Source organism: Platichthys flesus, chromosome 20 (genome assembly GCF_949316205.1).
Source record: "Platichthys flesus chromosome 20, fPlaFle2.1, whole genome shotgun sequence".
NCBI classification, from domain to species: domain Eukaryota; kingdom Metazoa; phylum Chordata; class Actinopteri; order Pleuronectiformes; family Pleuronectidae; genus Platichthys; species Platichthys flesus.
The window spans coordinates 17,095,946-17,117,836 of NC_084964.1; the positions used below are offsets into that span (position 1 = coordinate 17,095,946).

The 21,891-nt window shown below is 46.2% G+C and overlaps 1 protein-coding gene across 3 annotated transcripts in view; it reads left to right on the forward strand.

Annotated features, from left to right (window-relative positions):
• Window positions 1-21,891, forward strand: part of tanc2b (tetratricopeptide repeat, ankyrin repeat and coiled-coil containing 2b) — a 116,667-nt gene that overhangs the window by 9,529 nt on the left and 85,247 nt on the right. For 2 of the 3 annotated variants that reach the window (XM_062413844.1, XM_062413846.1), the window contains exons 2-3: window positions 2,233-2,349; window positions 19,739-19,843. In XM_062413844.1, the coding sequence (XP_062269828.1) occupies window positions 19,777-19,843 (67 nt within the window). In that variant the 5' untranslated portion in view covers window positions 2,233-2,349; window positions 19,739-19,776. The remainder of the gene's footprint in view (window positions 1-2,232; window positions 2,350-19,738; window positions 19,844-21,891) is intronic. The other variant, XM_062413845.1, reaches the window with a different exon arrangement.

Sequence of the window (21,891 nt, forward strand, 5' to 3'; positions counted from 1 at the left end):
TATATGACTAAGTGAAGCTCGGCTCCTGTGTTTCATTTCTCAGACGCTAAATGAATAATTAATTTGATAGAGGGGGAATGTAGTAACCTCGTTGTGAGCGTGGCGTCTGGTCTAAGCCCGCCAATTTGCACGAGCGCCTGTTTCTGCAGAGAGAGCAGTGTGTTCTTCACGATGTGCAGCCGTACACTTTAAACCAGCGATTAGAAGGCGAACACGAACCGCTCGCCTTCACACAGAGGCATTTGTATTACATGAAAGCTGCGGCACTCGTGGCCTCCGAGAAGGAGATGAGAGGGAACTCTTAAATGCCACGTTTATCAGAGAAACGGGGGGGATTTCGAGTGTTGGTCGCTTAATTTGTTTTGATCTAAATTCTGGCCTTTTCGGTTAATAATACAGACACCCAGCGGACAAAGGAGAATTATGCATTCGGTCACATGGTTGAGGTTTGAGTCTGTGGGACTGGATGCGTTTTTTTTTGTGTGTTGTGTGTTAGAAGACAGATTTTGCTCCCACAGTCCGGATCGTGGTGAAGCAGACGAACAGCACAGGGAGGTGTCTGGCTCTCGTGTCTCTTCTAATCATCGTCCTCTGGGGGACAGGGGACGGGGGGGAACGGGGGGGACAGCTGCCCGGCCCCTGTGACCCGACGAGCCTCTTGTGATGGGGGGAGCTGACCTGACATATTTCTCTGACCTCAAACCATTAGCTATATTTACACATCTCCACCAGTAACACGCTTTGTCTTGCCCATTAACAAACCTGTTTTTTTTAGAGATGCCTTTAAATACGAAACAGACAAAAAAAATGTGTCTTGATTGACAAGATTTAATTTATTTTAAAGATAACCGACAAATATTTGGTATTTGCTTTAATTAAAAAAAGCCATATGTTGCTCTGAGCGTCACAGAAGCTTTTTTAATTCCCCCTCCGAGCGTGGAAAAGCTCCAAAACAAAATATGTGTAAGAATCAAACAGTGAATGATACTTCTCATTATTTTTGCTGTAACTTCCCACTGATTGTCTCTGCTTAATTAATATGTTGGCAACGTGGTGTAAAACTCGGATTAAATCCAACAAAGTGTTCCCCACAGAGATCCATGTGCAAACTATAATTAGAAAACAAAAAAAGAAACAGTTAAAGTCCGTGTGACGCCCCGGAGCAAACTCGATTATGGTGTTGCAGTTCTTCTGAAGTCGTCTTTTTGAGCTTCCTTCTGCCTCTTCGCGTCCTTTCCGAATAAATGAAAAGTTAACTGCGCTGACACGGCAGAGGCAGAGCTGAGGATTGAAACAGGGGTTCTGAATTCTCTTTGTTTGCTTAACAAACAATGGAACATTCTTCTCGTAATTGAACTTTAAATCAAGTCATATCCTCCGTCCAGACGATTGGGCTGCTTTAATTCTCCACAGAGCAACTTCACAGCCTGAAGGCGAGAGCAGGTCTCAGAGATGAACTCGGGGAAAATGTCCGGAACATTGGGACCAGACTTTCACTAAAGAAGAAGCAGCAGGAGATTGTGTCCTTCCAAGTTAACGTCTTCGTTAATTGAACTAGTATTTCTTTTAGCTTTTGGAGCAATTATGGCTAAAATATGATACTAAGAAATACTTTCATATTTGTTTTCTGGAAATCATCTTGTCCCGACCCCCTAGTTTGGGAACCACTGAATTAATGAGTTCTTCCTTTGTCGTGAACCACCCTCCACAAAATCTATGGAAATCGCTTCACTCGTTTTTGAGTAATCCTTCTGAAAGACAAACAATGAAAACATGTGATGATAAACTTTATTTTGAAGGGGAGCAAACACACATGTTGACATCTCTCTACTTCTTTTTAGTGATTCTAATTTTACACCCCCTCACCCCCGTCCTTCAATCTCTGCTTACTGACATAATTACACGTTTGGGACTGAGCGGCTCGACATCACGGCTCTGAGATCAGCACTGACTGTCGGGGACACCCGGCGAGGACACTGACAAGTCACCACTGTTCCAGGCTGCTCCCTCTGACAGGCCGCCCTTGTGGCCGCCCCCAGACGAGCGCTGTGCGCATCACCGACCTCTGTTTGTGCTCTGTGTTGAAAAAGATCATCAAGAGTGACCAGTGACAGACCGTCCACTCCACTGAGCCGGATGTCAAACTGGTGTTCCTGCTGCGTCTCAATGCAGGGCCTCTTCAGTCCGCTGCCCGGCCCCTAGTTAAAGATGTTTTGTGTTTCATTGTTGCAGAGCAGTGCTGGGCGTCCCCTCTGGAGAGGGATCGGGACCGAGGCTCAGCGCAGAGACATGTAGCGCCTGGCTGCTCTCAAAGCCCGGGTTTGGAGACGCGTCTGCAGTCTACTCATGGTGAGTCATCTTTAAAGTTTCACGGCACTTGAACCAGTGTTTGTGGCCGGAACCTCCACTGGTGCATCACAGCGAGGTCATCGTGTGAAGGAGCTCTCACAGGACAATAGATCGATTGTTAAACTTTGTGTGATGCAACTGGGCCAAGGGGGGAAAAAAACAACATTCTCTTTGCCTACAGATTTTATTCAAGCAGGGATTCCAATGAGTTTACAGATGACTGTTTGAACTCTGCTATTCTTTTTAACCCCTGATGTTCATACAGCAGAATATAACGAGCAGTATCAGGATTTAATAACTGGGATTCTTACCAGGGGTGGGGCTTGACCCAAGGAGGAACCCATCACATTTTGGTGCGGAACTTTTTTTCCCTTTTTTCAACATGGCTTGATTTCTCAAAGAATAATTCACCGGACTGGTATTTATGAGTCTGAGCAATCTGGTGCAGATCCACATAAAAAAATCTGGATTGGGTGAATTTAAATGTGGTTTCACGAGGGGAATGTTTGGCCTTGGAGGAGCTACAGTAGGGATTCTACGTTTCTAAGATGATCATTATTCAATATGAAAAAGCATCTTATTTCTCAGAATCCCCTGGTCAGTTAATGGTCTGACAATCCACCCGCTGGTTAGTTGTCTTTGTTGTGGTGCATCTTTGTGGTTGAGTTCTGCAGAACAACTCTGCCGTTTATCCAGTTAAACTCTCACCACCAGGAAATAGTCTGATTGTGTATTTTAACGAAGCGTGAGCTGTCAAAAAGCTGTCAGTCATAAACAGTCTTATGTTCCCGAGCACTTATCAACGTGTCAGCTTGAGGCCATATTAAACAGTGAATGACGAGCCGTGAAATCCTTGTTTGGCTTTGGAAAAGATTCTTTCTTTACAAGATATATATTTTTGGAGCGAGCCCTTCTGGTTTCTGTGAATACAACTCAGGCAGCAGCAGGAGCTACAGAAGATCCATCAGTGACCTCCACAGTCTCATTTCCAGGCTCTAACGTCCTCATGTTCATGCACATTATGTCTGTGCAGTGTTTCAGGCATGTGTCTGAGGAGGAGCAGCTCCTGTCAGCTGTTCCCGGCAGCGTGGAGCTCCCCGGCCTGCACAGAGGTTTGCAGAGTCACAGTTGCTGGCTCGCGTGTGCGCAGCCTCGGCCTGTGAGACGCGGGCCGGGCAAATGGAGTGGAAGAGCAGTCCCATTAAACCCTGGCCGTCCTCTGAGGAGCGCGCTAACTGCTCCTCTGAATGCCGGTCTCTCGCTCCCCGGGAGAAAGTGCTGACACAAATTTTTCGTGCGACTCAAATGCCTCCTGACCGCGTGACACTGGCTCTTTTCTTCCCCGGAGATTCCGTGGCTGTAAAGCCCGGGCTGCACAAAAGAGACACAGTCTGCGAGTGCTGCCGAGGAGATGGCATGAATTATAATCAAACCATAAACCGGCGCAAAGGTCTGTGTTACTCACATTTTAGAGGGTCAGGGAGGAATTTCTTTGTTTGAGCCGGGTGTTTTTTTTTTTCATTGTTCATGTCATGCACATCACATTTCCTGGGAGACATGAGGGCTTTGCTCGGCGAGGCTTTCTGTAAACCTCTCTGCTGTTTAACTGCTCCACACGGACCCTGTGTTCCTCCACATCTATTCAAAGACACGCGTCCTGTAATTTGCATGTGTCCTGGACCGGAGAGCGGCGGCCTTGTCCCCTCTGGCCCCGGCAGCCTGGATGTGTCAGCTTGTGATTGACGTGGCACGGCCCCGGTGTTGGTCACTGGTGCAGAGATGCAGAAACATGACAGTGTCTCTGGGCACATGAACCACTGGCTTCCACTCCTTCACTTGAGCATGTCATCGGATGTGATGTGCCGTTAACCTGTGGGAACCTTTGGCGGCGGACGGTGTGGTGTGGTTTTCAACACGCTGGCTAATTCCGACATGCAGCAGGTTCCTGTTGCATCCACAGGTTCTTTCTTCCACAACTACGAGTCAGGCCTTTGACCAACCTCCTGCTTCGGGCAGTAGATCTCTGGTGGGTGCTGGAGGGGACGAGGATGAGGGTGATCAGTGTTGTCAAGCTGGAGAACGGGATCTGAAGAAGAGGGTCACTCTTCAGCGCAGGCGTGTGAAAGCCTCTCAACAGCCCGCAGCCACTGAAGGGAAGCCGTGTCAAATGTGACACGCTGTAACCCACAAACGCCAAAACACTGACAGCCGCTTGTGCCGAATACCAATCTACAGGCAAAATACAGTCTGTTTGAGTTGTGGTTGTAGACTCGTGTCTCTTCGGGCTCTGTTAGGACATGTCATCACAAAATCCAACATAGATCCACAGAAGATCAGGGGAGTCACTGGAATGTTCAGGGAAAGAGATGCAGGTAGTATCACATCATGTCTCAGACACGTGACCAGCAGGCAACTACAAATCTTTACTGGTTACATGAGCGACACATGATCACAACTCTCACCCACAGAGAAAGGCTCAGTTCCTGGTAAGATGAACTCTGGATTAGTCATTCATTCCAGTCAGGGCTATTGTCAGTGTAAAGAAGCCAGCGAGGGACTGATTTCATTGTCACCGCGCCTATGACTCCCTCGGTTTGTGTCTGGATCCTCCGGATCTGTGCCGTCGCCGCCTCCAACACACAGAAGTTGTCAAATTTGTTCCAGTTGTCCTGGGCTCGCGTGTGGAGCCTCCTCCGCTGCCTCGGTGCCGTGGAAAGCTAACGGGTAAGCCTGCAGATAGGTTGTCAGTGAGGAGTCAGCCAGCTGCCTTGTGCGAAGTCGACAAGTGACTCTGTGGAACCAGAAATACTTTAACACAGAAAGATTTTACACTTATCAACGTATCAGCTTGAGGTCATATTACACAGTGAATGATGAGCCGTGAAATCCTTGTTTGGCTTAGGAAACAATTCTATCTGAAGAAGACATCTCTTTTGGGAGCGAGCCCTTCCGGTTTCTGTGAATACGACTCAGGCAGCAGCAGGAGCTCCTTGGCCCGTGACAGAAGATCCATCAGTGACCTCCACAGTCTCATTTCCAGGTTCTAATGTCCTCATGTTCATGCACATTATGTCTGTGCAGTGTCTCAGGCATGTGTCTGAGGAGGAACAGCTTCTGTACAGAGGTTTGCAACCTTTTCAACAATTTTCCCAGGAAGTAACTCATAGATCTTGATAAAAACAAACAGACATATTTAGGGAACTGGAATCTCTGAGTGTGTGTTATTTGGAGCAGCTTGAAGGAGACTGTTGGTCCTTGTCGGGCGCATACGCTCCACTGAGTGTCATTCTAGCTCTGCATGTCGCCTGCCTTACCTCCAACACGATGCCGCTTTAAAAATGTATGGTCCACAGTGGCTTGTGTGCTTATAACCTATAAGCTCCTCTAATTGTCATGCAGCTCATTAAAACTTCTTACACTGGTGGCTCGGAGGCCCGGACACACTGGTTCGCTCTGGACTCGAGATGGGAGGCGGCCGAGCAGAGCATCAAAAGACATTTGTGCTGGTCTCGTCAATAGAGACCAACACAAAATCAACTTTGGTGCAGAGTGTGATAAAGACTGAGAATTGTAGTTGATTATATTTAATGTTTGTTCCAGACAGCTGCTCGTTAATGCTCCCTTTCATTCATTCCTTTTAATTACTACCTTTAGAAGCATCCAGGCCTGTGGAGCTAAAAGCAGTTTAACCACAGACTCCAACTGTCCATCTTAAAGTTGTGTCAATAAAAATAAATAGTGCCCTGGTTTCCAGTCGGCAGTTTTCAACCGGCACAGGAAATGAAGGACCCTGAAATCAGTGTGTGCTAATGTGTGGTTGGAGGAATAACACACGACACGAGCTGCATGAGAAGAAGTCTGCATTGTCTAGACCGAGCTGAACCACAGTTTCACTTCAAATAATGTTCCAGTTTCACTTCATTCATAATAATTGATGGTGCTGGGGGGGGGGGGGGGGGGGTAGAAGATACGGCCCAGATGAATTGTTGTGAATTAATTTTCAATCTGTCAGAATCAAGACTTTCTTTCGACAGACACACTCCTCCTCAGTGTGTCCAGGGCAAATTGTTGGGTTGTGTTAATGCAGCAACACCCACACAACATCTTCTGGGTATTTCTGACTTTAAAGCAAAATGAATGTGCAGCGGCGCGGCATACATTTAATCTGCCAAGTCCGTCATGTTTGCTTCGTCTCTATCACGGTGTTCAGCATAATTAACGTCCGTATGGGATCGTAAACATGCTGCAGATTCAGATGTAACCGGAGACGTCAAGTTATCATCTGGGCGTTTGAGGGGGGTTCTTTAAAGCGGCGTTCCTCCGGGACCGCGTGTGCACAGGTTTGTTCGATATCAGCTCCTCCCCTCTCGTCTCTGCCAGCCCTCATCGACAGCTGGGCCCCGAGAACAGCTGCCTCCCCCCTCCCCCCTCCCCCAGAAACTAATACATTAAAAAACAAAAAGAGTTGGCAGGAAGTCGGCTTCGTAAAGGAGAGTAAATTATGTTGTGAAGCCGCGCTGAATGGGTGGGTGGTCCCACTTGAAGAGCAGCAGAAGGTGTAGCGGCCCCGCCCCTAAGATTATCCCAGGTCGGTACTTACTGGGAAAAGGGGGAATTTTGTTTGGATTTAATATTAAGTAGAGCACATAGACCTTGTTTAAAGATGGACGACATGAACGCTCCCCAAAAGTAAAGCACTTATAGGAATAAGCCCAGCCTCCTCCATGTTAGTGGCTGGGGCATGGACTGCACTAAAAAGTCCACATACACTTCAAATCCATCTTTCTCTAACGCGGTGCCTGTTATTTTAGATTCTCTAAGTTTTAATGAGTTATTTGATTCTTTAAAAGACAGGGTGAGATTTCAGGATTCAGAGCTGAGACTGACTCACTATTGGTCGAGCCAGTTCAGACTCTGGCTCCAAATGTGCAAGATGGCAGCGCTGGTATCTGGGATATGTTGGCTTCATTTCGGGACAGTGGGAGGAAGTGGAGACAAGTTGTCCATCTTCATATCCAGTCTCTGATACAGTCACTCTGTAGGAGTAACAAGAAAAAGAAGAGATTGATTAATATCCATGATAACGATGATGGTGTTCATGATTAACGTGGAGTTAGAGACTTCTCTGATATCGAAGTTTATCACCTCAGTGACTCACGTGACTCCTGAAACCACCCACATCCTCAGCAGACAAGCATGTGGTGACCACCGCCAATTAGTCAGTGGACGAAGTTCCTGGCAGGGTTCCATCATGAGGGCGTTGTCTCCTGGGCTGCCTGCCTCTACGTAGCTCAGTAATGAAACTGAACCGTGAGCCGACAACACGTCCACGCTTTGAGATGGTTCAAGCTAGATTTCACAGTTATCTTCTCCTCTGATCTTCTGTCGACAAGTTATTTTTGTAACCACACAGCGGAATTTATCCATCAGTCAGGGAAACTTCTGACGAGTGTCCCAGAATAGACATCATAGAAAGATCTGCAATTTTATTCCACCTGAAATTGACCTACGTAAAAAACTCCCCCTGCTGCTGCATTGGTCTCAAGTGCCCTCGGCAGTAATGAATTAAATATGTATCCTTGCGTACCGGTGGTTCGATCCAACACGGCCATCGATGGGGAAGGTTATTTATCCTCACTTATTCTCTTCCATCTCCACAATCCCTCCCCACGGTCACACTGTTTCTGCACTACTTACACTCACGGTAGGCTGACACTTTCCATCTCGAGAGGGTAATGGAAGCCGGCTTCTTTTCTTCTGCTGATGTCGGCAAGGCCTGATAATGTGGACGGCAGAGGGGCCTGATGAAAGGCGTGCACTCATCCAGCGGCCTGTGACCTTCAGCATTAGGCGAAGGACTGGAGGTGACCCTGCGTTTTCCATCTCCATAATATCTCTGCCCCCTCCGCCAATTAGTTATCTTTAAGGTGGAGAAGTACGACGTCTATTTTCCGCCTTAATCATCTTCTGTGTGACATGCATTTATCACACACACACACACACACACACACACACACACGTGTGTGCAGCTGATGTTGTGTCGACATTATCACCCAGAAGTCGATGCCGAGCTCCTATTAAGAAGAACACTGTCTTGTTTAAGTGAAGTTAACGAGGAGCAGACAGGATGGTGATGCCCTTTCTTGTATGTATAGCTCATTAATTTCCACAGCAGCGACTCATCAACCCAACACTGTGGATTACTCATAATGGCATAAGCCTAATAATTGTAATTTGACATGAAAACAATCAAAGTCGCTTAATGAAATGACTCAGGATAAGTATCTTTCAATTAAAATCCAATAAAGCACTTTACTGACGAAGGGAAAGTGACGCAGACGACTTCCAACATCTCAACAAAAGACTTTTCATCATCTCCTCACTTTATTTCACATAGTTTCTTTCTAACCGAGCTCATGGTGCAGTTCCATGTGAGCCGGGTGATTGACACATGGTGCGATAGTGGCTGGGGTCTAACAGACATTTATTGGTGGCCATCAACTCGCCATCAGAGGTCAGTGGCCGGCTCGCTTGCTAATTGGGTCTCGGTTTCCCGTGGTCTTGTCTGCACCTTCGATCAAACGTCAGCGCGGCCCGTCGGCAATCTGGCGGTGGGCTGAACTGGAAGAGCAAGTAATTTAAGATGTTTTCTCCACCGCCCACACTGCCCTCAGATCCAGATTCACAGCCACAGCCCTGGAGGTATCGCTGCACTAATGCGTCTCCTCTTTGTGGTGTAGTATAGCCGGCTCTGGAGGAAATAGTGGGTCTTGGATGGAGGGGAAAAAAGAAAAGGACTATTTCTTAAATCTTGAGAGAAATACGTTACAGGCACGCGTCCCATTTGTCAGGACAGAGCTGCACTTGGTCACAGACCTAAATCCCCTTTTTCTTTCCGCAGGCGAGAGTGATTACATAAAAACCTGTAGTACAGTACATCCCTGGAACCCGTCAGTGCCTCTTCTCCACCATTAGCATGCTAACAGCACGCGTGCCTCCCACTGAAGCTGTGTGCGGATGAGATGAAAGAAGATAAGAGAGGTGCGGGTAATTCGCGGTGGACAAAGAAGTTCCTCACTGAGTGAGTGTGAAACATGGTAACACAGGAACGATACATAATTCATCCAGGAAACAAATTCATCTCCTCTCTCAGTCAGTGGGCCTCTGCTTCAGTGGATCCCGGCTCGTATCCATGCCAGTTGTAATTCACCGACTTATTTCCCCAGACGGACGTGAAACAAAACCGAGGCCGACTTCAACAATCACTTTGACAGTCGGACCTGCTTCTCGGTCACGTTTAACGCCGGCAGAAACTCATTTGGCCGGCACCAGATGTCATTATGGATGCCTCTCGGTTCCTTTCTCTCGTTCTCTCATCCTGTTTGGTTGGATGGTAAAAACCTTATTGAGCTGTTCTGTTCTTTTGGATTTGGAACCAGACCCTTTCTCTGAATGTCTGATGAATCGCTGCCAGTAGCTGTGTACGTGATGGGTTCGCAGACTCTTTGTGGGATGTCATGAATAGAAAGTATCAACACACAACTTCTTCTTTCTCCTTCACCTGACTGACCTGTCCATTTCTTCTTCTGTGGTAAGATATCAGAGACTCTGCTGTGAACACGTCAGCTCAGTTTCATCCACAATGGCAGGACCTCGTGTTTCGGGTCTTGTCCTTGGAAACTGAAAGTCCCAGTTCTCTTCTTGAACTACCTGCATTTCCTGGAGGTGCCATGATTGAGGACGGTCTCCAGCCGTCTGTGTCACACTGTCACTCATGACTCTGCAGGTGAATCTGTGGTTTTTGTATTTGATGGAAACACAAAGTTGAAGTGTTCAGCTGTCTCTGAATTTTCACACACAAAACAGGAAATGAATAGTGAGCTGTGTTTGGCTCTATGGTGAATTAACTGTAGCACTTCCCAGTCTTATCTACTACACAGTCACATTCACCCATTTCTATAACACATCATCTCGCCCAAGGACCCTTCAGACTGGAAGAGCCGAGAATCGAACCACTAACATTCCGGTTAGTGGACGACCCGCTCTACCTCCTGAGTAATGGCCCTGCAGCGCAACACAAGAAAATATACAACTCTGTTTTGTTTTGTAGCTGCCAGCAGCGGTGCAAGGTGAACCAGCTGAGCTTTGCAAATGGCCAAGCGATTTTTGTAAAATGATGGTTGAAGCTTTGAGTTGTGGTTTGTGATGAATTTCAGCTGCAGACGTCATTTTTAAGGTTTTTTTAAACGTTGGTCCAAACGGCCGCAGCGACTTTGAGAGGAAGACTTGTGTAAATGTGAGGATTCACAAAGGAAGTCCACTCAGGAGTCCCCTGGTGGTTTTACTCCACTTAGCAGCCGGGCTATAAGCCCATCAACCACTCAGCTGTAGTGGATACACAACAGCCTCAGGCAAGGAAGTCCAGCACTGCATCTGTGAGCAGCTGAAGTTACTACAAGTCCTCGACAGGCCTCAGGCTTAGTAACACGCGGTCGAGCATTTTAAGAAAATGAATTCAACTGGGATGTGCACAGTAATTTTAATATAATCCAGCAGGAGGTTTCGGCTGCTACTTGGTTGTGTAGTTATTCCCTTGAAGTGGCTCAATTGGTCCTTTTGCATATCATCATCCGAGGCCTGGTTACGTCGGGTGGAGAGTGTTTGTTTGTCGGGTGGAGGGTGTTTGTTTGTCTGACCGTGTGTTTAGATTGCCATGAAACCTGGTGGAAGGAAGTGGTATCGTCCTGGGAAGAACCAATTTAATTGTTAATACGTGGATCTTATCAAAAAGATCTGTCATGATTAAAGGAACTAATCATGAGGATGTGTGATTTGATGCAGAGTCTGGATTTCAACTTGGTTTCATTAGAGGACTGCTGGTCCTTGGTCACTCGACAATATACAGCAACAGCTTAGGTGTTCATTATTCAAATGGATTTTTAATGGTCACATTAATGGCCAGTTTGGAGTGTGACATTTCCCAACACTGCAATTCTTAGGTGTTTTTAATTTGATAACAGGGAAAGGGAAATTATGTCAATCTAAAAATCAAGACCGGGTTTTAAGATTAGGCCCTAAAGGAGAACCCACCTTAAGTTTCTTACCATGTCAGCAGACGACATAAAGCGTAATTAGGACAAACCAGTTGACACAGTTAGCCCAGAGCAGGGGGCCCCTCGTGTTGTGGCCCATGGGGGCTTTTACCTACTTCACGCTGTCAGTGGTTCAGCTCTGGTGTTACCTCTTATATCACATGTTGTCACCAGCTGCTTCTCTTCACCTGCCGGGGGGCAGCGGCTCTCTTAAAATATATGAAACTATCTGGTTTCTCCACTGGGATCAATTGCAAATCGTTGTAATAGTTTGTTCCTGGTTGCAAATTGCTCAATAATAGCTGGATATCATATGTAACCAATGTTGGATGTTTTTATTTAAAATGAGATGAAGTTTCTGACTCAAAACATGCTTAAAAGTGAGATTATTTATCTTTTTAAACAAAAATAAGACTCATGTTACCTTCTGTAAATCCCTTTCTGCAGTGCATCAGTTTCCAATTAACCAGAACACACAGAGATTTAGTCTGACATGAATTCCAGTCATGATTAGCCAGCAAATGAGGAGCGAGTGAGAAGAGGAGATGCCAAAGAACCACAGGATGTTTAATTCTGAGAATGTAATTTCTTCTCCCGCCCCCAGACCAGAGACACCAACCGATTTTTAAATGCCTCCATCTCGATGCAAATGTGCGCCTCTGCCAGTGTTGATTACCGGCCGTCAGTGGCTTTCTGCAGGATGACCTTCCCTCCTCGTGTCATGACTGTGTTTGCCCCTTTAAGCTGCCTGTCAAACACCCAGCCATTCCTCTCCTGCAGCTCGGCTCCGTTTGTTTGAACAGGTTCAGCGTGCCAGAGGCATACAAATGGAAACCTCCGAGGGGGATTTATGCAAAACAAAATTTCCCCGTGTGTTCGTCAGATGAGGGATGATGGACATCTCGGTGTCATATGTCAGCAGCAAAGATGAAAAGGCTATGATTTGAGATTAGGTTCGGATTTCTCATTTCATTAATTCCAGTCCTGGCACCTCTGCTCTGTGTGTCGATGAGGATGAGAGCAGCAGCAGCAGCAGCAGCAACACTTCCGAGCGGCCAGCAGGTGTAGCAGTGAGGTCTGTGGATGGAGAGGCAGGATGAAGAAGAGGAGGAGGAGGGAGGAGTGGAAGCAGCAGGATTCATCAAACTGTCCTGTTAACCATCCTTCTCTCGGTGAATCCAACACTTAACAGGCTTTGACCTTTAACATCATCATTTGGCCTCATTTGTGTGTAGGTGGTAAACTTTTTAAAGAACACTCCAATATGTCTGCACCTTGTTTTATTTACTGGCGTTAATCACTGGAATGGCCTCACTTGTTAATCATCAGAATTAGGAGGATGCTGATCAGCTGTGTTTCTCTTCACTCTGTGGCAAAGCTTGGTTTATTATTTTCCACATTCGCCGCTGCTCATCCACACAGTCCTTGTGTTATTGCTCCCAGCGACGACCAAACAGGAGGGAGGGCAGCATTGAAGTAGCACATTCACAACATATTAAAATCACAGTTCTGCCGTCGCTCTTGTCTTTCTGGTTTCCTCAATGAAAAAAAAAGAATATTTTTCATTTAGAATCACAGAGAAACGACTTCCTTTGCTCCGTCCGCCATCGGAAAGATTACGACAGGGACGGGCGCAACTGACCTTTTTAAAAAGCTTCTGGAGAATAAATACAATTTCTGCATTTAAATAATTTATGCGGTGCTCTCTGTCTCGGTGAAGGAATCGTCTGCATCTGTCCTCCCTTTTATTTGCTTGTGCCGAGACCTCCTCTAAAACAAACAGGGGAAAGTAAAAGACAATAAATGACGTCCTCCTTCATTTGGCTCCCTGTGACTCTGATATAGGTTGACAGGCTATTCCAGTCACTTCCTTTGAATAGATTTGAGAGAGGGCGAGAGAGGTCTAAGCTGGTTTAAACTGGGCATAGATGTGGTAATGAAGCTGCGTGCCAGTTGGCCTGTGTAGGAGGACTTCTGTTTCCCCACAGGGAGATGACATAACCACAGCACATAATAATTCACTTGGCCATATGTGGGCTGTGCCAACGAGAAGAAACAAATTAAACCTGACTTTGCCTGAGACGTATGGACTTTGCTAAAGGGGAAACGAGGAGAATTCACCTACGTAGACACGCAACTTGTTGGCTCTACATCTTTTATATTACTTCAGAAGATCAGTTGGGCAACATCAGCCAAAAGTCAAAGACATGGACCTGACAGATGTTCCTGGGAAGCGGGAGCTTGGGCCAAATGTTGACTTTGCTCTTTAGCGTTGACCTCTTGGGGGTCGAGGTCACAGATGGTGTGCTGACAGAAGAGGTCAGCTCATGTGTGGGTGGAGGGCAGAGCGGGTACTAGCTCACACCTGCCGTTCGGATCTGTCTCCATGTATACAAAGATGGAGGCCAACGCTTCCTCCCACTATGCAGAAGTGAAGCCAAAAAATCCTGGACACGAACGCTGCCATCTTGTGCCGTTGATGGAGCCAGTAGATGAAGTGTGGAGTTAAGGTTTTAGGGGCCTGCTGATTTGCACACTAGAAAAACTATATATATATAAATTTATATATATTTTTGGACCTTGTCCCGCCTGCTAACATGGAGAACATGTGGTATATGACGTGTATTGCAGCCAGCCACCAGGGGGCGATGACGATTGATCAGGTCAATCGCTTTGTGCTGCGACGAGCAAATATTGCAGTTTAAAGATATTTTTGGTTCACTATGAATCTGTTGGGATTATGTACACACTGCTTTAACAAGGTGTCCTTGTGCAGACCCACAGATCTCAGTGCTGCGCTCACTCCTGCACTCGGAGCCGTCCACCTCTGATCCATTCGCATGAAGAATTCATAATAAAGAGCTGAGGAGCTGTCAGACAGCAATCTCAGCCTCCCTGGGACCCAGCGTCTCCTCTGTGAGTGATCACAGTTTCTTCGTTGGATCATAATTCAGAAATCACCACATTTCCCTGCAAAGCAATGAGTGCAGGGGGCATTAATCCAGATTGATAAATAATCTACCGCAGGCGGGGCGGGAGCAAAACTTTGCTACCGGCGAGCTCCCTCTCACCTTGTGAGTCGAGCACTGACACTTCCCCTTATTGATATCAGTGTGATTTATGGACCGCCGCTCCCCTGGCCATCCTCAAACTGGAGATGGGAGTGTGATTTATTCCTGTCTGATGCTGCAGGGTGTCTACTGCTGGTCGAGATGAGGGAGGACGCTCCGGCTGGAGCAGCCTCCAGCTCCAGTCCTGCTTTTGTTTTGTTTTTTCAACTGCGAATATTCTCTCCACTGTGTTTGGAGATATTCTTCTGCAGCGGGATTTTATTTTAATGAATGTGTCCATCTGCCACTCACCCTCCCCCCACCCCCCCCTCACCTCACCACTCCTCTCCCTGCACCCCCGACAGCGAGAATGTGAACAGAAACAAACGGAGGAAATCAGTGGATTGCGGACGAATAAGCTTCACTTATGCTGCAGTGCTTCCTCTGCCACTCTTCTTATTTGATTATGGTCTGACGTTCATGTTTCCCGTGTCAGACAGCTGGATTCTACCATAATTGCTCTGAGAAACGTGCGTCCCCCAGGACAGAGTCCATTTGTCATTTTCAGACGCTTCGGATGCTTCACTGTGCTCCGGCTGCTCGGGGATTTTTTAACGGCTAAATTGAGCTGTGTTTCATCCATGGGCGACTCCCAATTACCCGTTCTAAGACAGTGTCTTATGATAGCTTTTAGTAGAAATTAGATTTTACCCCTGAAATTTCCTTAGTCATTTGCCTCCCTTGAAAGTTCAGTGTCACAGGTAATCACAGTAAGAGCACTCCCGTGGGAAACTCTTGTCCTCTCTAATTCTGTGATTGTGTCTGTGTGGTTTCCTCCCAGATGAGTTTTAATTTGGAGCCCTGCTGGGGTAACATGAGATAAATCCTATAGCAACTCTGGCCTCTGCCACGGCCGGCCCCCATTACAGGATTCATTATTGATTGGAAATAAGATATAATTAATGGAGTATTATGGCGGTTCTCCGTCCAGACTGAGACTCAGTGGGGGGGCGTCTGCACCTGCCACCAGTTTTTGATGTTAAGAGGAGGCTTAGTCATTAAACATTAAGTTCATTCTACAGGAGGTTTGCAGAATGAGGACGTTTAAAACAATCTGCTTATCATCATAACTCTGGTTTCTCAAAATCGAGCTATGACGAAGACATTTTCAAGCAAAACTTATATTTGAAGCTTAATATTATAGCGACGCATCATTAAACATTTGTTGATTTTTCAATTTCCTTTCGTCTAGTTTGTTTTTGTGAATGTAAAAAGTCTGCAAAGTTAAAAAGTAGAATGAGCTTCTCTCCCCGAAAGAAACCTCTGATTCTGAATCACTTGTCTGTCATTGTCCGTTACTTCCGCACCGCTGTGATGTCACGATTTCCAACCTTTGCATTATGCCGCTAGTCTGGCACAAGTAGAATAGGCTTTATCTGAGGGGAGGGGCTTAAAGGGACAAGAGCTAAAGCTAAGAGGCTGAAAAGAGGAGCTGCAGCAATGGACCATATGAGGAAAGTGATGTTTTCTGAACATTAGAGGATGTAAACCATTTTAAGTTGGAACACAAATTAAATTCACAAACATGTATGAGCGGAGGATGACTCCTTTAAATCAATTCTCACAGGTGTCTATTTCACCAAATGAGCAAATTGGAAACCTCTTTGATTTTAAATTCAGCCTCCGACTGTGTTCTATTTCCTCTCGAAAACAAAACAAAGTGTGGCCGCTCCGGGTGACCAGAGCAGAGGAAAGCGTCTCCTCAGGCACGGCTGGTTGAATGTTCCTTTAAGTGGTTTTTAACACACTGGAGCAGGATTCTGGCCGAGCCGTGGAAGGGCCTGAGATGGGCTGCATCCGCTTACGCACATTATCGGTGAGAGCATGCTGCTTCTTGGCTTCCCTTCACAGAGGCCGGCACACAGGGTCAGAGAGAGTGGGAACGAGAGAGAGGTGTGTGTGTGTGCTTCCACCCTCGGATGAAACATTGCTTCAGCTGTGCATACGGGTAGACTCCTGACTGCGTGCCTCTCTCTCTCTCTCTCTCTCTCTCCCTCTCTCTTTCTCTTGCCCACTCACTATCCTGTCCTCTAAGATTCCAAACATTGATTACCGCCCGAGAAACCGACGGCGGCATCTCTCCCTCTTTTCCTGACTCTGCAAACCAATCGGTTTGGTCAGATTTATTGGACCTGACTGTGAAATCCTTATATTTTCATCCCAGGCTGCGATATGTACTTACCCAGTCATGGCTTTTTAAGATTCTGATTTAGTATTATAATCACAGAACACCTTCTGGCCCTGCAGGCTAACCCAGACCATACATAATAAGCAGCTCCCTGCTCGTACTTTATGCCGGGGTGACGTTGCGGTGAGTTGCCGGGGTGGCGCCCCCCCCCCCCTGCACAGCCTCGGTTGTACCACTGGAGAGGAGCATGCATGCGAATGGAACTCACCCTCACAACATATCACACCCTCACACTGCTGTGGACATCTTGTCAAGGTAGAGCGCATGACTCATACCAATTAATTTAGCAGAACATTTCATTCATTTATTAGAAGGCGTGTGGGGTCGGAGATGGTTATTCTCAGGGAAATAAACCCTAATTAACTGTGTGAATTAGCTCTAAATAAATAAGCCTGATTGGATAATTGCAGTCAGCCCACGGCGCTGTGTGGCCGCTCATGGTATGTGTCACGGCTCAGACGGCCACCTTGAACTGGAAGTGCCGCTTTTGATGTGACTAATGCTTTTCATCCATCTTGCTGTAACGATTGCTGAGATGAAGTCGCCCTTTGGTTCTCTCCCACCCAGACTTCTCTCCCACAGCTCAGTCCAGGCCCAATTAAAGCCCGCCGAGGTCTGAAACCTTTTATCGCAAGTCGCACACATCCAAAGACCTGAAAATTCACACCAAAAACGGGGAAGAAGAATAAAAGATGGTGAAGATTGTTAGAGAAAGAGGCAGAGCTCCACACAGAAAGGGCGACATTTTGAGACTTTGCTATTAGGGCTATCATCGACTGAATATAAATATGGATAATGTGTCTCCGCTATTCAGAAGTGAAGCAGAAAGATTCTGGATAAACGCTCCCATTTGGACTGAAGATGTTACAGTAAAGATCAGTGCCAGGATCCAACATCGAGAATTACTTTTCTGTTTGGTTCATGACCAATCCACCAACATGGAGGAGGCAGGGATCAAGATACTTTTACTTCACTTTGTGCAGCCGTCACGTCGTCCATCTTGATATTGAGTCTTTGGCTGCGACTCAGCACATTATGTTCCCTCGTGCAACATTTGATCCAACAAGACCGAGTAGTTTCCTAATGTCATTCATTATTATTCCCCTGCACACAGTTCATACCAGTGAAATCCATTCAAAACCAGACCCAGCTGGAGTCGTGCCCTGAAAGCATCTGAAGTGGTAGCAGGCTGCTGTGCTCTCGTTCTGGCTGCCACAGTAGCTCCCCCTCAAATATCCCATGTTTTTGTTGTTCTTCAAATTGACTTCTCTTTCGGTTTTCTTTTTTCACTTTGCACTTGAGCTAAACCCAAAATGTGAAGCTGCCAGCGCTGCTCAGTTTTCAATCGGAGTGAGACTTACTCCAAACGACTCCGTTCCTCCAAAGAAAAGCCGGCCAGACACGACCCCAAGACAGAAAAACATGTTTTCTAAATTGTTTGTTGGGCGGAGACGAGGGTTAAACTTAACTAGAATTCAAGACAATAAACTTCAAGTCGTCCACAGACAGCGGGGGGCTTAAATTATTAAGTGTGACTTCCTCTCCTAGCATGCTCTCAAAAAGGCAAACAATCTAAATTAATCAGTAAAGACAAACAGATGTTTCTCGGCTCGGTTTCATCCCACTTGACCTTCAATCACGGTCTCGTTGTCGTTTCTTCGCCTGTATCGTTGTGATCCTGGAGCCTTTTAAGACTCAAGGTCACGGGGGGGGGGGGGGGGGGGGGCACACCTCATCGTCCTCTTTCAGCTGATTTATACATTTATTGGTCATTATTGTTGTTTGGCTCCAAAGCCCCCCCTCTGGCTGGATCCTGACTGTGGGGCTCTGCTGAGTCACTCCCACCTAATGAAGAAAATCTGCTGCCATGTTTTTTTTTTTTATACTACCAGGACCCACAGCAGAGGAGTCTGTACCGTGGCTCTGTGCCGCGGGGGGTTGTCGGAGAATGTGGAGCCGAGGAGGAGGAGGAGGAGGAGGAATTAGTGGAATAGAGGGAGTTGCAGTCAAGACGGGGAGATTATCTCGTGGGTTAAAGTGTTATCTGTCAGCGGAGGCCCTCCTGCTTTGTACCGGAACTCCCATCTATCGCCTGTAGTTCTACGATACTCTACAAAGTATGATTTGTATCGTCGGCAACAATATGTCTGCTCCACATGCGACACAACCCGCATATATCACATCCTGTAAATTTGCAACATGTCGCTGCTTCGTGTCCATACAGTGATAAAGTATCTTGATCGCCCTCTGGTGGCTGGCTGCAGTATAGGTCGCTAGTTTATGCTAGTTTTACAATATTTTTATCAAAGTGAACTCAAAGGAATAAACACATTTGTCATGCTCCTCCACATCAGTTAATATAGACAGCATGGATTCAGCTGTAGGATTATATTTTTGTCTTTAGAGGAAAGTTTGATGGATTTTATAACAGTGCACTATAACAGGGATACAATAATAAGTTATGGTTCCACTGTGGCTCTGAAGGTAAAGCGGACGGAACATTAACTGCACGGCTGGTGGTTCGATTCCTTGACCTCTTGCCTCCACATGTCCGCGTCCTTGGAAAAGACACTGATCCCAGTCGGACCCGAAGGCCATGCATGGCAGCGCCCCCCATCTGTGGGTGACTGGGAATTATGAGCCACGTTTAAAAAACAAAATGTATAGTAAGCAGTCTGCATGGACCACACCACTGTCTGTACGAATACAGTTATTTGGAAGGAAGTAGTAATAAAAGCTCTTCCCTGTACTTCGCCCTAATTATGAGGAAGCTTTGCACTTAGCTGACCTACATAAGATTAAATTATGAACCATTAGTCAGATTTTTCCCAGTTTCTGAAAAAATAATTCACATGAATTTCTTTTAAAGTTTCTCTCTCCTCTCTTGTCTTGTTAATCTGTCTTCCTTGTATCGCTCTGGTGATGCTTTAAACTCGAGGATTATGTTAAGATCCCAAGATCTCAGAAGCATTTAATGTGTGTTGTGTGTTTCCCAACAGATTTCTCTGTAGTCTGGTCCAGGGCATCTGCTGCAGTGATGTTCAGGAACAGCTTGAAGATGCTGCTGACGGGGGGGAAGGCCAACCGCAAGAGTCGCAGCAGTGGTAAGTCTCTGAGTTAATCCCGTAGTTACCGGTTCCATCGCTGTTTGTCACCGGAGGATCGTTTCAGTCCTTCTTCCTGTCTTCTGTTTACCAGATAAGAACCACACTGTTGAATTATCGTGTTCCTGCGCCGCGCTGCCCGACCTGTAACAACATGATTCTCCTGCTGCAAAGCAAACTCAGCACTTCCTGTGTCACAGGACAAGTTTCCCACCAGTCACTCACTATTTGTAGTTTGGGTGAATCTCGAATTCGCTCAACAGATCAAGAGGTCGAGGCCTGTTCATTAATATTTGTTCTTGTTGTATTTAAACATGGTTTTATGATGTGGGCTACAGTACATGGAGAATCAACCGGCTTCGTTGAACAATTTACAAGTAAGATTACAAGGAATTATCATTTTTGACTGGTATGACCAATGAGTTTGTTAGAGGAGATGTATTCAGCAGCAGATTTTCTCTCTTTAGGCTGGACTTTAACCTTTTTAACTTTCCACAATTGTACATTCAGCACCCAAAAACCTATATAGCACATTAAAGGAAAGAAAACCTGAATAAATATAACATGCCTCCTTTAAACAGTCTCACCTTGATCGTAGATCTTTTTTAAGCATTCACTCTGACCCCCTGAAACAAAACCATTTCTCTGTGTGCTACACAAACCAACCTCCACATCCCCTTTTCCCACAGTCAGGTGAACTAATAGGAACCGAGTTACTTCAAGGTTCCTGGGAAAACCACCTTTTGTCTCAGCACATGTATTACTGTCACTCGGGCGTTCTGAAACACCAGGGGTCTTTGATGTGGTCTAATCCCGTCCAGACACCAGACCGCTCAGTCGTTCTTATTTGAATCTAATACGTTTTGTGTGGTGAGGTGAACGTACCGGCCTCGCTCCACTCTCCCAACTGTCTCTACTGGATCACGTCTTTTATTACAATGTGAAAATGTGCCTGCGAAGGGCCTTTGTCCAGACGCCCACTTGATTTGCACAGATGAATGAATTTAGTCGAGCCTGAAATATCCCACAGTTTATTATGTCACCGCCTCTTCCTTCAATCTAACTGTACTTCAGTGGACGTGTTTATGAAAGAGTCTGTGTTTGAAGCAAGTAGCCTGTTGAATGTCATATCATTGTCACCATGGATGTTGGTAACATGTTGGTGCTGATGCGGATAAAGGGGAAGATACAAGATATCTTTCCCACACTTCAGTCCACTTCCTTCTTCTTTTATATTCCTACTATAAGAAAGAGACAAACCTGTGCTGGACTGTTTGTCCTTGGTGGAGAGGAGCGCTCCACTGAGTGTTGTTCTAGTCAGAAAAGAGCTTTGGTTCTGTGGCAACCTTTAAGATGTTGAGTTAAAGATAAAAGCTGCTCTTAAGCTGCCAGTATTCACTAGTTCTTTCCGTCTAGACTTCAAGAGGACATTTAATACAATCCCTGATTTCGGTGTTTGACTTCTCCTCATGGAGCTGATCCGCTTTTACTGCTACATATTTGTATTCTCAATGAAATCATTGTTGTCACAGCTGACTCTATTTTTGACTACATGCAATTGGCAAAGTATGATCATAGAATTCAAATTGAATAGCAAAATTTCAAGTGCAGTTCATATTGTGATGTCCGTCACTACAAAGGCTCCAAAGATGAAATTAGCTGCTGACAAAACCCGACCCCCTTCCCGCCCGTTGTGTGTTTGTGCTTTTACTGAATGTGTGAAGTGGAGAGTTGACCGAGCGCATGACTGGAGCACCCTCCGGTATATTGCTGTCACTTTGCAGGGGGTCCTCTCCTCCACAACAGAACAACTCTCACAATCCACCTCCACTGAAACATCATGCAGGGTTCCTCATACATGCTCCAACAGACACACGTGCACACTCTGCTGCCACCAACACTTGTAACCCTGTTTGCCCAGAGGGTGAGCCCCGGGTAGAGAGAGAGCACACAGACATGTTATTCTCTTAGCTGCTCTGTTCCTTCCAAGGACGTCTGAAGGACTGGATCCAGCAGCCCTGACTTATCAGCTTACGGCAGACAGGGTG